Source organism: Ylistrum balloti, unplaced genomic scaffold (genome assembly GCF_031769215.1).
Source record: "Ylistrum balloti isolate Yb309-2 unplaced genomic scaffold, AGI_CSIRO_Ybal_v1 Utg371300, whole genome shotgun sequence".
Taxonomy (NCBI): Eukaryota; Metazoa; Mollusca; class Bivalvia; order Pectinida; family Pectinidae; genus Ylistrum; species Ylistrum balloti.
In genome coordinates, this window is record NW_026782697.1 from 14,779 (window position 1) to 28,642 (window position 13,864).

At 33.1% G+C, this 13,864-nt stretch overlaps 1 protein-coding gene across 1 annotated transcript in view; it reads right to left on the minus strand.

Moving 5' to 3' along the window:
• Positions 1–13,663, minus strand: part of LOC132561898 (ubiquitin carboxyl-terminal hydrolase 24-like) — a gene marked incomplete at its 3' end in the record, with an annotated part of 28,192 nt that extends 14,529 nt beyond the window's left edge. The window contains 20 exon segments of the mRNA XM_060226608.1: positions 1,326–1,402; positions 1,690–1,801; positions 2,158–2,289; positions 2,959–3,066; positions 3,133–3,177; positions 4,267–4,350; positions 4,605–4,766; positions 5,083–5,178; positions 5,433–5,540; positions 5,690–5,793; positions 6,109–6,223; positions 6,770–6,928; positions 7,469–7,609; positions 7,845–7,910; positions 8,186–8,221; positions 8,457–8,579; positions 10,007–10,150; positions 10,658–10,725; positions 11,072–11,261; positions 13,409–13,663. Of these exon segments, the coding sequence (XP_060082591.1) occupies positions 1,326–1,402; positions 1,690–1,801; positions 2,158–2,289; positions 2,959–3,066; positions 3,133–3,177; positions 4,267–4,350; positions 4,605–4,766; positions 5,083–5,178; positions 5,433–5,540; positions 5,690–5,793; positions 6,109–6,223; positions 6,770–6,928; positions 7,469–7,609; positions 7,845–7,910; positions 8,186–8,221; positions 8,457–8,579; positions 10,007–10,150; positions 10,658–10,725; positions 11,072–11,261; positions 13,409–13,663 (2,325 nt within the window).
• Positions 13,664–13,864: the final 201 nt, after the last annotated feature.

Consider the following 13,864-nt stretch of genomic DNA (forward strand, 5'->3'; position numbering starts at 1 on the left):
CTACCAGTTATCATCTACCACTTACTAAATCTTACCTACCAGTTATCATCTACCACTTACTAAATCTTACCTACCAGTTATCATCTACCACTTACTAAATCTTACCTACCAGTTATCATCTACCACTTACTAAATCTTATCTACCAGTTATCATCTACCATTTACTCATTTTCTACCATCTATCAATCTATACCTACCTTTCATCTTATCACACCATACCTACCATTTTTCATCTACCACTAACCAAACCATATCTACCAATTATCATTTACCACTTACCAAACCATACATACCAATTATCATTTACCACTTACCAAACCATACCACTTACCAAACCATACATACCAATTATCATTTACCACTTACCAAACCATACATACCAATTATCATTTACCACTTACCAAACCATACATACCAATTATCATTTACCACTTACCAAACCATACATACCAATTATCATTTACCACTTACCAAACCATACCTACCAATTATCATTTACCACTTACCAAACCATATCTACCAATTATCATTTACCACTTACCAAACCATACCTACCAATTATACCAATTATCATTTACCACTTACCAAACCATACCTACCAATTATCATTTACCACTTACCAAACCATACCATACCTACCAATTATCATTTACCACTTACCAAACCATATCTACCAATTATCATTTACCACTTACCAAACCATACCTACCAATTATCATTTACCACTTACCAAACCATATCTACCAATTATCATTTACCACTTACCAAACCATACCTACCAATTATCATTTACCACTTACCAAACCATACCTACCAATTATCATTTACCACTTACCAAACCATACCTACCAATTATCATTTACCACTTACCAAACCATACATACCAATTATCATTTACCACTTACCAAACCATACCTACCAATTATCATTTACCACTTACCAAACCATACCTACCAATTATCATTTACCACTTACCAAACCATATCTACCAATTATCATTTACCACTTACCAAACCATATCTACCAATTATCATTTACCACTTACCAAACCATACATACCAATTATCATTTACCACTTACCAAACCATATCTACCAATTATCATTTACCACTTACCAAACCATACCTACCAATTATCATTTACCACTTACCAAACCATACCTACCAATTATCATTTACCACTTACCAAACCATACATACCAATTATCATTTACCACTTACCAAACCATACATACCAATTATCATTTACCACTTACCAAACCATACATACCAATTATCATTTACCACTTACCAAACCATACATACCAATTATCATCTACCACTTACCAATTTGTTCCCATCAGATTTAAGGCGATGTTCAAATTTGTTGACGTTTTCAAAGAAGCTTTTAAAACAGGTAAAACCTAAAATCAAATGAATGTTTAAGGTAACTTTTTATGTCTATAAATAGCAAGTCATGTACTCTTTAAACTCTTTAAATATCTGGTTGTCATGACTACAGAAAATTTGAAAATAAGAAAATTTACATTGTTCTACTTAAGCCCAATTCAATTGGATTTTTGTTTCCATGGTGGCATCCAAACAAACATAAAACAAAGAAATTAAGAAATTAAAGCAATGCCTATCACTGATCCTTCTACCATCATTATTTTTTACCTACTACACTTAGATGGGTCAAGTGCAAACTTACCTTTTTCACTGAGCTTAGCAGGGTCTAGCTTCAGAAGTTCCTTCTGAAACAACTGGCTTTGTGTTTCCATCTCCAGATCTGTAAGCCCATGACTGAACCAGTCATAACAGGTCTGCAAAAAACAACTTCTTATTATCATTTGCTTAAAATTGGTTATAATTTGGTAAAAATCAACATTTCTTTGAGATGTTTCAAAGTATTGTGATTGGCCGAAAAAACTCCTTATATCCTAGGGAGAAGATTAACCAGACAAACAATTCATCTTCACCTCTATTCATGTTAACAAAATTCAGCCTTTTCCTACCAACGAAACTGCACTTCAATAATTTGTTCCAAAGCAAGTATATTTTGGTACCTTTAAAAAAGATTCTTAAATTCTCCATAACACTATCTTCTACAAAGGTTTTTTTCTTTTTTTGTTTTAATCAATTTAACATAAAACAAAAACACTTCATTTTAATAACTCACCTCTCTGTCCCAGTCACATGCCTCTGAACTGCCGATCAATGTGCCCCAGATATCTCGTGCCCGGCTCCATGGGAGATAGAGGGCACCTTCTTGCAACATGTACTGGAGGAAACTCAAGTGATTTGTTACGTACTGTACAAAATAAATGATTCCATTATTACAGAACATGAAATTATAAGTAATCTTTACTTAAAAGGCATGTATTTCAATCTTCTCAGACCCACGTTAGATTTGATCACAAATTCAGATGTCATACATGTTGAATACAATAGGTGCCAACATTGTTTTTGAGTGCTTTAAACTAATGTAATTACTTTATCCTAGCATGCCACTGGTCAAATGTCATTTTTCTAAACCTCTTGCTTGTTCAAAATATGTGCTGATATTAAAACAAATCTGGAACCTTCTCAATGCAACATTCCTAAATAATTTTCTATGATTTTTGTCATCCATAATTTCTGTAATTTTTACTAGGCAGCAGATATAAGTATATGTAGCCATTACATACAATGAAAAAAATAAAAGAGTTGCAATGCACATCATTTTACTGGTTTAGGTGGACTTCTCTGGACGACAAATGCAGATGACGGACAGACAGAAAAACAGACAGACAGACTAGGTCATTCTAGTATACCCCCAAATTCATTTTGGAGAGTATAAAAACACTTGACAAACATCAATATCATCAGTTAGGAGCAACTATTGAATTTGGTGACAGTATATCATCAAATCTTTGGAAGAAACAATGTAAAATTGATGATTGGTTGATGAAAATAAAAAACAAAACAAAAAAAGGCTAACCTCAGAATGCATGTAACGCCCATCAACAATGGTGTGTTGACTAAGTTGACCATCCCCTGTGGATGCCACAGCCAGCTTGTGACATTTGACTAGACTGTTGGTAACCAGCTTGATGACATCATGGTTCATTGTTGCCACAGCCAGCTTGTGACATTTGACTAGACTGTTGGTAACCAGCTTGATGACATCATGGTTCTTGTTGAGTTCGTGGAGAATACCCTATCAACAAGAGGCGAACATGTTTAATGGTATTAAAAAGCAAAACACTAATAACAATACAAACATACCCAAAGGTTGCACAAAAGACACAAGTGAACAGACCTTTTTAAGGCAAGTATTGAGTTTACAAGTAGAGTCAAACAATGAGGTAAACTGCTTCATACAACTGTTTTTGTCCTCCCAGGACTCATCATGGATGCTAAGGGCCTAAATTTTGAACCTCTGAGGTGACCAAAGAAAATCATTGTGATCTAAAGAAATGTCAAAGTCTAGATGGGGAAGTGCAATAGCCAAGAGTAACACTATATACTCCTGGCCATGACATGGCAGGGGCAACACACACGGGAGAAAACAAATATAGAGATTTGCTGCCCCAATGTAAATTGCTGGTCCTCTGCTTTTTCTGTTATATCTACTTAATCTTTCAGTGTCTAATACCATTTTTGTTGGGTAAAAAAGCTAGATCTGCTTATAACCCCACCCATGGCTATTACTGATGTGTAGAACTATCGACAAATGCTGTTTTATTGTCCTGTAATGAACCTATCCCACAACTTTGAGAAAGAGGCTACAGTAAATGTGGAAACTTATGAGTGACGGAATTTTAAACTAAATATGCAGAAGTCATTCAGCCATAAAAATTTCACCCACGCATATGAATTTGTGATGTATTACATACTTCGCAAAATATACATTAAGTACCCAAAAGCACAATGATCACAAAAATTATCCATCCTCATTAAGTTTGCTTATTGAAATTGCGAAATAAACCCCCATAAAACTGACCACATTCACAGTATGTGTGGGCATAACTTTGAGAACGAAGATATGTGCTGGTCCTTAGACTTATTGTAGGAAGAATGCAGTATTACACTAAAATCGATCATAAAACAACAACAAATCAGAATTTTGCAATTTGTCGTTATGATGAGATTTTGCAGAGTATGTCACTTGGTACTGATGATTAGCTGTCGTAAAAATCACGTGGAGTGTCATGCAAATACCAAGTACCCTAATAAAACATTAAGTTCTCGCAGATATGTGCAGACACAAACCACCATATCCAGGACAGTTGTTATGACAACTTACCTTATCTGACTTCTGAATGCACTGCTTTAAGATGTTTTTACAAATGTGTAACAACTGTTTCAAGGCTGGTAATACACAAGCACCCTAAAGAAATAAAAAAAGAAAAACAAATTTCAGAAGAATCTAAACAAATATTCTTCCTCGATAGGTGGACATGGGATGTCACTTTCAATCAAATGAAAATGCATTTGGATCACAGAAATTCAATGTCACATAGTCAAACTTTCTTTCAAGTACATTTTGTGTTGCTGTTATGAAAACAACAAATCAAAGCTAAAACTCGGGATTATAAGTTTGCACACAAGTCCTCATTCCCATTTGATGGAATTGAAACTAACCTTTTTAATGTCCTCCACACATTTGACAACATATTTTCTCTTTTCCTGCTCCTTCACACTGAAGGAGTCACTGAGGATGGCCAGGTGTTCCTCTAGGGCCTGCTCTATCAGGTGTGTTGACAGGGCTGGCAGATGGGATAAGTCCCATAGTAACTCCAGAACCTATACATTCAAAGGTCAATTAGGATTGTATCACAAGATCGTGTTATCAGATATATGGCAGGTGTGGAAATATTGTCTGTGTGATCAGATATAACTTGGCAGAAGTGTAAATATTTCTTGAAAGACTAAAGTTTTAAGAATAGTAAGATATTACTTTAATATACTGGCTGTATAATCCAGACTTAGTGAACACAAAAAATTCCCACATACAAACTTTCAGAAAATGGCATTTTTTTTATACAAAAATTTTTCATTAGTTTGATTTGTTTTAAATTGATTAAACAAATAAGGTTTCCCAAAAACAGTGTTTCCTTACCCTTGTTGTACTATTAACCTCTCTTGCATCTCGTCCAATCTTTCCAATTAAGCTTAGCAGCTTTTCCCGCATCTTATCGTTATCTTCTTGCCATTTCTACAATCAGAAAAATTGCAAGATCACATTTCATCAAATCAATAATCAGTCAATAATATTATCTACATATATACAGCATGAAAAATAAGATGTTTACAAATTGTAAAACTGAAATATCTTCCCCAGGAAAAAAGACACGTATAAACTTCACGTGTGGGTATATTAAAGCAGATTAAGATATGACAGTATATGATATATGGATATGACTGTACATTATCAAACCCTCAATAGAAAAGTGTTTCAGAAAGACTTACCATGTGTATAAGAAGAAACAAGTGGTCAAGCAGTGTGTGATCAAACTTGACCGCTGCTGCTGCGATGATGGAATGGATGTTGTCTGTAACATTATTTGTTTGTCGTAACTGAAATAAAAAACAATTCTAGCCTTTACACATCATTCTAGAAATCAAGCTTTCCACATTCAGATTTGTTTGAGGAGTAATGGTTTTTACTTATTTAGTAATAATTTATCCAAATACAAATTAACTATAAAGATAAATACTTCACACACCTGCATTTTCCAGATCATGGTCAGCTCATCAGTGGATAACTCTGCCCCAATGTAGTCGACGACTCCCTTTATTTTATCACAGTACTGGGTTTGGTCGATGTTACCTATTAACAATATGTGTATAACAATAATTAACTCCCATTATCAGAACTGACAGTTGGTTTTGTCAAGTAATGTTCTGAAGTTGAAGTTGTGTTATATCCACATACCTTATAAAACTATTGATAACACTTTGTGTTCTATCCACATACCTTATAAAACTATTGATAACACTTTGTGTTCTATCCACATACCTTATAAAGCTATTGATAACACTTTGTGTTCTATCCACATACCTTATAAAACTATTGATAACACTTTGTGTTCTATCCACATATTCTCTACAGCTACTGATAACACTTTGTGTTCTATCCACGTACCTTCTAAAGCTATTGACAAAACTTTGTGTTCCACAAGCCAATCTGAGATCTTTCGAGGAGGAATAGCTGTCTTAGGCACTTTACTGGAGGCAGCTTCCTCTATCAGTTTTGAGACCTGAAAATAAATATAAGAATTGGAATAAAAAAAAGTGAAAGTAAATGTATCAAAATCAAAACAAATCAAAACTTCAAAACATATGTTTTTCACATACACACACGCAATGAAAATAATGTAGCAAGATCCTCTATGAAAATTTAACATTCCTTTGTAAAATCTGAATTCATTGGTTATACTTTTCAAACTTTTAAGTTATCATCACACTGACCTGACTTGCCATATTGATCTTTATAGCTAGTCTCAACATTTTGTTTGTTGTTCTGTTGTCAACTGAGAATACATATAAATTTCATGTGTATGTTCTTGTTAAAGTTGGACAAACCATGATAACTGAATGTCAACATGAAAGAACAATGTAGTCGGAGCTCGACATTTTATAAGATTATGGTGTAAAACTTTAAAATAATTTTTGAACATTATGAATATCCTATACAACTGCCAGAAACACATTTACAATGTCTCAATGGAAATTACATCCAATATATTCCTATTCTAGTAGCTTTGATCACTACGGACTCAAATATATTGGCATGTCTTATGTACCTCTTTCAGAGAGTTCATTTTAGCATTAAAGTGTGGAGACTTGAGCATCCGTAGAGCTATCTCCAGACGTAGGTCATCCAAGGAGTCGGTGTGCTGTGGCCACATCTGGATACATAACAACTTCATAGAAGCTAGCAGGTCCGAGACATAGCCCACCTTCTGTTGACAGAAAAAACAACAACTGTCAATAAGCCTGTTAATTAGCCAATTTGATAATGGCACTTGGTCAATATCACAAATATATTTTTGCATTCTTGTGAACTTTTTAAATATATCAAATATTACTGATTGGCATTCTAACACCGCTCCCTCCACATTTCAGTGGGAATAACCAATGGAAGACAAAAACCAATTGAATCTTTTTTCATAATGGTTTACAGTACAGATAAAAAGCATCAAGCATCTCTATAGAAATTTTGGCAAAATATACTACTGAAAATAAATAAATGTCAGGAGGTCTGATATCTTCGAAATCAAATTTTTTCATGGCTCAAAAGAAATAACCGAACCTGAATTTAATAATTAATGAATTAATTTTCATAAATTACAGTGTAAGAAAACATAATGGGTATACACCAGTCACAAGATCTGCACATTAAGTAAATCTTGCTATCAAAGTCTGTTTACAAAGTTTAATAAAATTATAGCTGAATCACATTGTAATATTCCTTCATTTCCATCAATGTTTTTACTACTAACCTTTTCTTTGAAGTCTTTCTCTTCGAGATTCTGGACATATTTGATGGATCTTTCCATCCCAGGAGCTAGAATCTCTGAGACTGATCCAGGATTTAGGAACTCTGCACATGTTCCAAACGGTCGCAGTAGGGCTGCCATCGACTGCAAAAAAAAAAAAAAACCAGTTCAAACAGGATTACTCTTCAGGCGATACCTTCATCATTGAGACAAATAAAATCCATTTAAACAAATTTTAAACCACAACCAAAGTTCTTCAAACATGAATATTTGTATAGCAGAAAATATGAGCTTTATAGGAATTAAAAAGAAAAGTCACTGAAAAGACTGATAACTGATATTATGTTTTCAATCTTAATTAAAATTATAGCATACATACTGGAGCATCCATTTCTTCATTTTCCAGCAGATTCTTCACATGTTCTAAACCTTTTTTCATTGCAAACTGCAAAATGGAAACAATCAAAATGATGGATTTAAACTCATTTTCAAACAACTCTTTGATTATATATCACAAAAGATTTGTCTTACTGCCTTAGCATAATGCAACAAAACATTTGATTTTTTTCTAACAATGGAGGGAACACATTAAAGATACTTTCAACAGGAAATTTCAGGTAACAATGTATCTAACCTAACACTTTACAGATTATTTATATCATTATCCTAAACATTTTTATGTTACTTCACACTTATAAATCACATGTCAAATATAATTACCCTGTTGATGAGATGGGACAGCCAACCATACGTATCCTGAAAATGAAAATGAAAAACTACAGCCACTATACATCTCAACTTAGACACACATTGCCTGCAACAAAACTTTTCAACTCACTCTGTAAAATGTACATTCTAAAAGAAAGAATTCCCTCATTAGCAACAAACAGACTATGATTTAAAGCTGGCTATTTACGAAGATATTTATACCAACATATGACTTTTAACCCGAAAATAAGAAGAATAAACTCAAGAAGTTTGGGAATTAAACCTGAGCAGATTTGTAGCCAGTATTGGTGGTGAAGAGTTGTCCCCCTTCCAGTTTGTCATCCCAGTATGTCCTATCCTTTCGAGATCGGTTCTTGTAGTGATACTCTGTGTCCTTGTTAAAAGCCTGAAAGAAATTTGATTGACAATTAACTACAGTATAGGATAAATCATGTTTGAATTTTACTTCTTGTCAACAAATCTTCATGCCATTTCTTCGATTACAAGTACATTGTAAGTAGCCTTGTGTAGAAAGGACAATAACATAGAGCTCCACTGTAATACATTAATGAGACATCATACTGATACAAGTAGGTTTGATATCCCTTGTCTGAAATAACTCCTTACAGGAACAACAAGAAGAAACAACCATACCATGTCTCCTGTGTTCCGACTGACAGAATATGAACTTTGCGCAAAATAGTAAAATAAGGCAATATTCTATCATGCTTTTTCCTTGTATTTTTCTTAATACTAAAGCATACAAACAGATCTATATCTGAATTACAACAGATATACATATACATATATATTTATCATTTAATTGTCTTTCGAACCCAATATTTCACACACCATTTTTTTTGCTGATATGAGGTTCAATATATTGTAAACACAGATTGATATCAACTGGAGTGATATATTTGATGAGAATTATCTCTCTTATTCTCATGGACAGAGGGTTTGATGAGAAATATCATAGTCAGAGGGTCAAAGTCAATATAAAGAAACCATTATACATGAAATGAACTTAGTCAGATATGCACGTGAAAATGACAGTTGTTGTTTGAATGCCAGCCCAGACACGGTCGCTTATTTCCCTCACTACAAGCCAAGCCAATAGAATGTGAGGATAATTCCTACTAAAATGAACCATACAAGAATAAACTGTAGTGAAAATAAATAAAGGTTCAAGGGACATTAGAAAATAGAAATACAATTGAAGCTTGTTGTCTCGAAATTGCCTGAGTCGAAATTCTGTTTGAGTCGAAATAATTTCCAAGTCCCAATTTTTTCCTTTTATATTTTTGTAATTTTAGTTCAGATCACTCAAATTTCATTGAGTCAAAATTTTGTTTGAGTCTGTAGTAGTGACTTACATTGAACAAAGGTACTGTCAATGATTGGTAGCATTTCTACCTATATGTTTGTCAAATATCTCTTGTTGTGTAGATTCAATATTGTATCTACAGAGCAACATGTAATGTCAGGACAGGTGCAGGGCTGTTTGTAATAATAGTATATCTTCAATTTCAAAGCTTGCTCATGTGTAAACATTTTGAAAGCTGAAGGTGAAAATTAAGGTTACCAATAGCACAGGTGTGGAAAAGCCAATAATTATTCAAAGACAATGTTCCGTCTTAAAACTGCAACTACCTTGTGATAAGCCCATCTATATCTACATTGCTATTCAGTGAAACTACCCATGATTCCATTACTTTGTAATAAGCCCATATGTTGACGATAAATCAGACATTTTGTGTTGAACCCCTGAAGTTAACACAGGATAAATAATTATCACACACATTTTACAATGAACCTGAAGTGACTACTTACTGTTGTTAGGACATCTAGAAGGTTTATAGGCACTGGTAAGTACTGTAGCCGTGTGGCCACTAGGTCAATAAATAGCTGCAGCATGTTAAAAATTCCTTCTTGAATTTCCGCATTCCATCGATGAACAGCAGAATATGTCATCAGCTATTATTTCAAAAAAAATAAACAAAGAAAAAAAAATAAACATTTTTTTTTTAATATGAACATAACCCATTAGTTAATTGACTTTGTAAATTCTTTCACTATTGTGAAAGAGTTCTTTAGTCTATCCAACTGTATAACAAAACACAACGCATGTTTATCAAATTGAAATTCATAACCTTTCACATAAAAGTAAGATTTCAAGATTTTAAAAGAAGGAATAAAATCTATTCTTAACATGTTTTTGTGGTCTATTAATAGATCAGCTATTTACCACAAAGAAATCATAAGGGCTATTCCAGTTAAATATCTACTAAAGAACCAGTGAGAGAATTAATTTACATATGTAATTTGATATGTAATCAAACACATGTAACACACAATGCATTTCCTTTAGCTCGCATCATGTATAAAATTTCCTGATTACTTTAGTGGAACATTCTTAAGATATGCAGTTCTTACAATACTGATATTTTTACAATGTTCTAACCACTCTTTAAATTATTTTACCTTTTGGAATGACTCTGGCATACATCTTTCTAAAAAACGTCTACAGTGTTCATCATTGTCAGCCATGTCTATTGAAAATAGTTATCAAAGGAATTAGATCACTTGATAAAAAAAATCATGAAAACAAAAGTATACATTAGTTCATAAATTTTGCCATTTATACTCATGTTGTGCTTATAAGTGTAAATTTACATTTCTTATTGACAGAACATATTCATGGTTTAAGCAGCAATTCTGAGCTTCTAAAGAAATTTTCTACCTCATACAGAGTTCAATAAGACTGATACAATGTATATCTATGATCAATATTACATTAATAGAAATATTGAATTTAACAAAAGTTAGGAGCTTCTTTTGATTTCTAGATCAGTGGAACTACCATGTGGAACTACAGTATTGGAAAAAGAAACTCACTAGCTTCAGCAAGTCTGGTAGCTGCCAAAAGACATCTGCCTAAAGATTCTTCTTTCTTATAGGGTATTGACCACTGTTCAGCAAACACTCGCCCTTCCAGTTCATACAGGTTAGTGACTGGAAACTCCAGAGGGTTGAGTTCCTCCACCATACCTTCTCCACCACCATTCTCAGATTGGACATCTGTTCTCTACAAGACAAGGTATCACATGAACTACTAGAATAGCCAGGAGACTAGTCTGCTTGTTAAATCAAACATAACGAATCCATATATCTAAGTCTGGCAGAGTTTTCATCATCAAACAGTGATTTTCACATTGTTTTACAGCTGAAAACAGACTAGCTTTTCCATGATTATTTTCCAAAACCAAAGAAAAATCAAGAATACATTTGACTTTTTATGGCACATAGTTCATAAGGTGTATCAAACATCAGTTTAGTTAATAAGGCATATCAAATATTAGTTCAGTTTATAAGGCTTATCAAATATCAGTTTAGTTCATAAGGTGTATCAGATATCAGTTTAGTTTATAAGGCGTATCAAATATCAGTTTTCAAGAAGAACACAGTGACCTAAAACCTAAACTTAACTAACTTATTATACTAATGCTCCTGTTAGCATTTCTTGGTCTGTTCTTTAATAGTCTTAAAGATTCAGTAGCAAAAAGATAATGTATAAGTTTTAAAATATATATATATACTCAAAGGAGAAACTGGAGTTTAAGAATCTGCTACCTTCAATTATATTAACCCATCTACAGGTAAAACAATAAATACCATATAAAGAGAGAATGTTTATTTGCATTTAATATCTAGTGGAAACCCAAGTACACATTTTGTTAATGAAGTTCAAAAAAATTAATGCTTGACAAATAATTTTTTGCAAGAAAATTAATTCAAGTAGTTGTATTTATCAACAGAAAACTAGGCTAATTGAAATATTAAACTACATTATAGTATGTATCATTTTAATATGCAATCATCATTTATTTCATACCAAGGCCTGGGGAACAAATTTAGGTAAAAATTTATTGAAATATCTAAGAATGAATTCATGTCCTTATAAAATCAAACATTCAATCAAAGATAACCAAGGGCAACAAGTGCTATAATTTGTATATTAATTCTGAATGGAATACCTCTTGGAATTCTTACCAAAATATCAAAGACAGGGGCTCTAAAAAGCAAAGTCAAGAGAGCTTTGACAAAAAAAAAAAAAAAAATAACAATAACAGTTTGCACAATTAATTATGTTCAAATGCCCTACTGCCCTTTACATCACTGACTGGTATGTTTATATACAACAGGTAAACCAATGTAAATACAATATGAATTACATCAATATGAACATATAGATTGTCCAAAATACAAAAGTGAATCATATCTTTCAATACAAAGTTTGAACTGTATACAGTGGTGCCAAATAATGATTTAAACTGTATAATAAAATTGGTTTTGTCCTTAGCTTCTAGGACTTGTCAATGATATTAAGAGACAAAATTTTGAAACCTTATCAAGAGGCAAATGTGTCTATATAGTTTTTAGATATATATGAATACAGAAATAATTTTGTAGGCATAATGTTAGATTGATTTTTACAGGAGTATCTGATTTTTGTCAGATATTTTGGAAATTGGGCTTTGTACATGTGCTAACAGTGGCAGAATTTGCTGAAAATTTACAGCAACTTTGGAAATTAGCATTACATTACTAAAGCTTTGTCTGTTATATGCATTTGGCAAAATGTAAAAAAAAAAACTGAAAAAGCAACCACAATTTTCAATTATTATTTATCACTTTATGGGTAAATGTTTGTCCATTTATTCAGCAAAGGTTCAAATGACAGTAAAAAATTCTGATAGTGCCCCTCTCCCCTTCCATACAAACTGCCGATTAAGAAATTCAGGTTTAATTTACGGAAATACACACAACAGGAAAATTTCCTTAACTGGGTATAGGACCCACAACTTGGCCCTACAAATGCATGGGAAAAATCCCGGTATTGAAATGATATAATTATCTTATTAAAGGTTTTCTGATCCACGATGCATTCATTTTATACCAAATGCTAGCATATGATTTGATTTGTGTTGTTTATGTATGGCATCGTAATATATAGGTCAGTAGTATTCCAATATAAATATTTTGTTAAACGTTCTAAAAATTATAAGTATTTCAGATAACGTTAACATTTAGATATTTTCAATGGAATATACAGTCAACTGTTTGAACATGTGCATCACATATATACGAATACTTAGAATGTATATAGGTACAGACTGGACCATCAATTAAGTGGTCAGTTAAAACATAGTGTTGCTTTTCCGGATAACACACCTCCGGAATCACACATTCGTCGTAGCTTGGAGGTGGCGAGGGGCCGTAAACAGGTGCCTGTGAGCTTCTGGGATGTAGATCTTTCATTTCAATATCATCTAACGTATCGTATGATGATGTGGAATGGTCGTTGGTAAGATATGCAACAGCATCGTTGAGGTCATTTTTGGCGAAGCGAAGGGCTTTCCTGACCTCAATATCGCTAGGGAACCCCATGCTAAGCAGTGTAGTGACGTGCTCTTCGTCAATCTCCATAGCTGCATTTGAATCTTAATCCATTTAGGTGATTAAATATACCAATATATAATGCAAATATACATTTAAAATGTCTATACAACCGTTAACATGTTCACACACCCACTACTTTCACATGTTGTCCGCCATGATTTTTAAGTTTCTCCGTCTAGATATACAAGAGAACTCGAACAGGAGGTGATAACTCTGTCCAATGGCTTC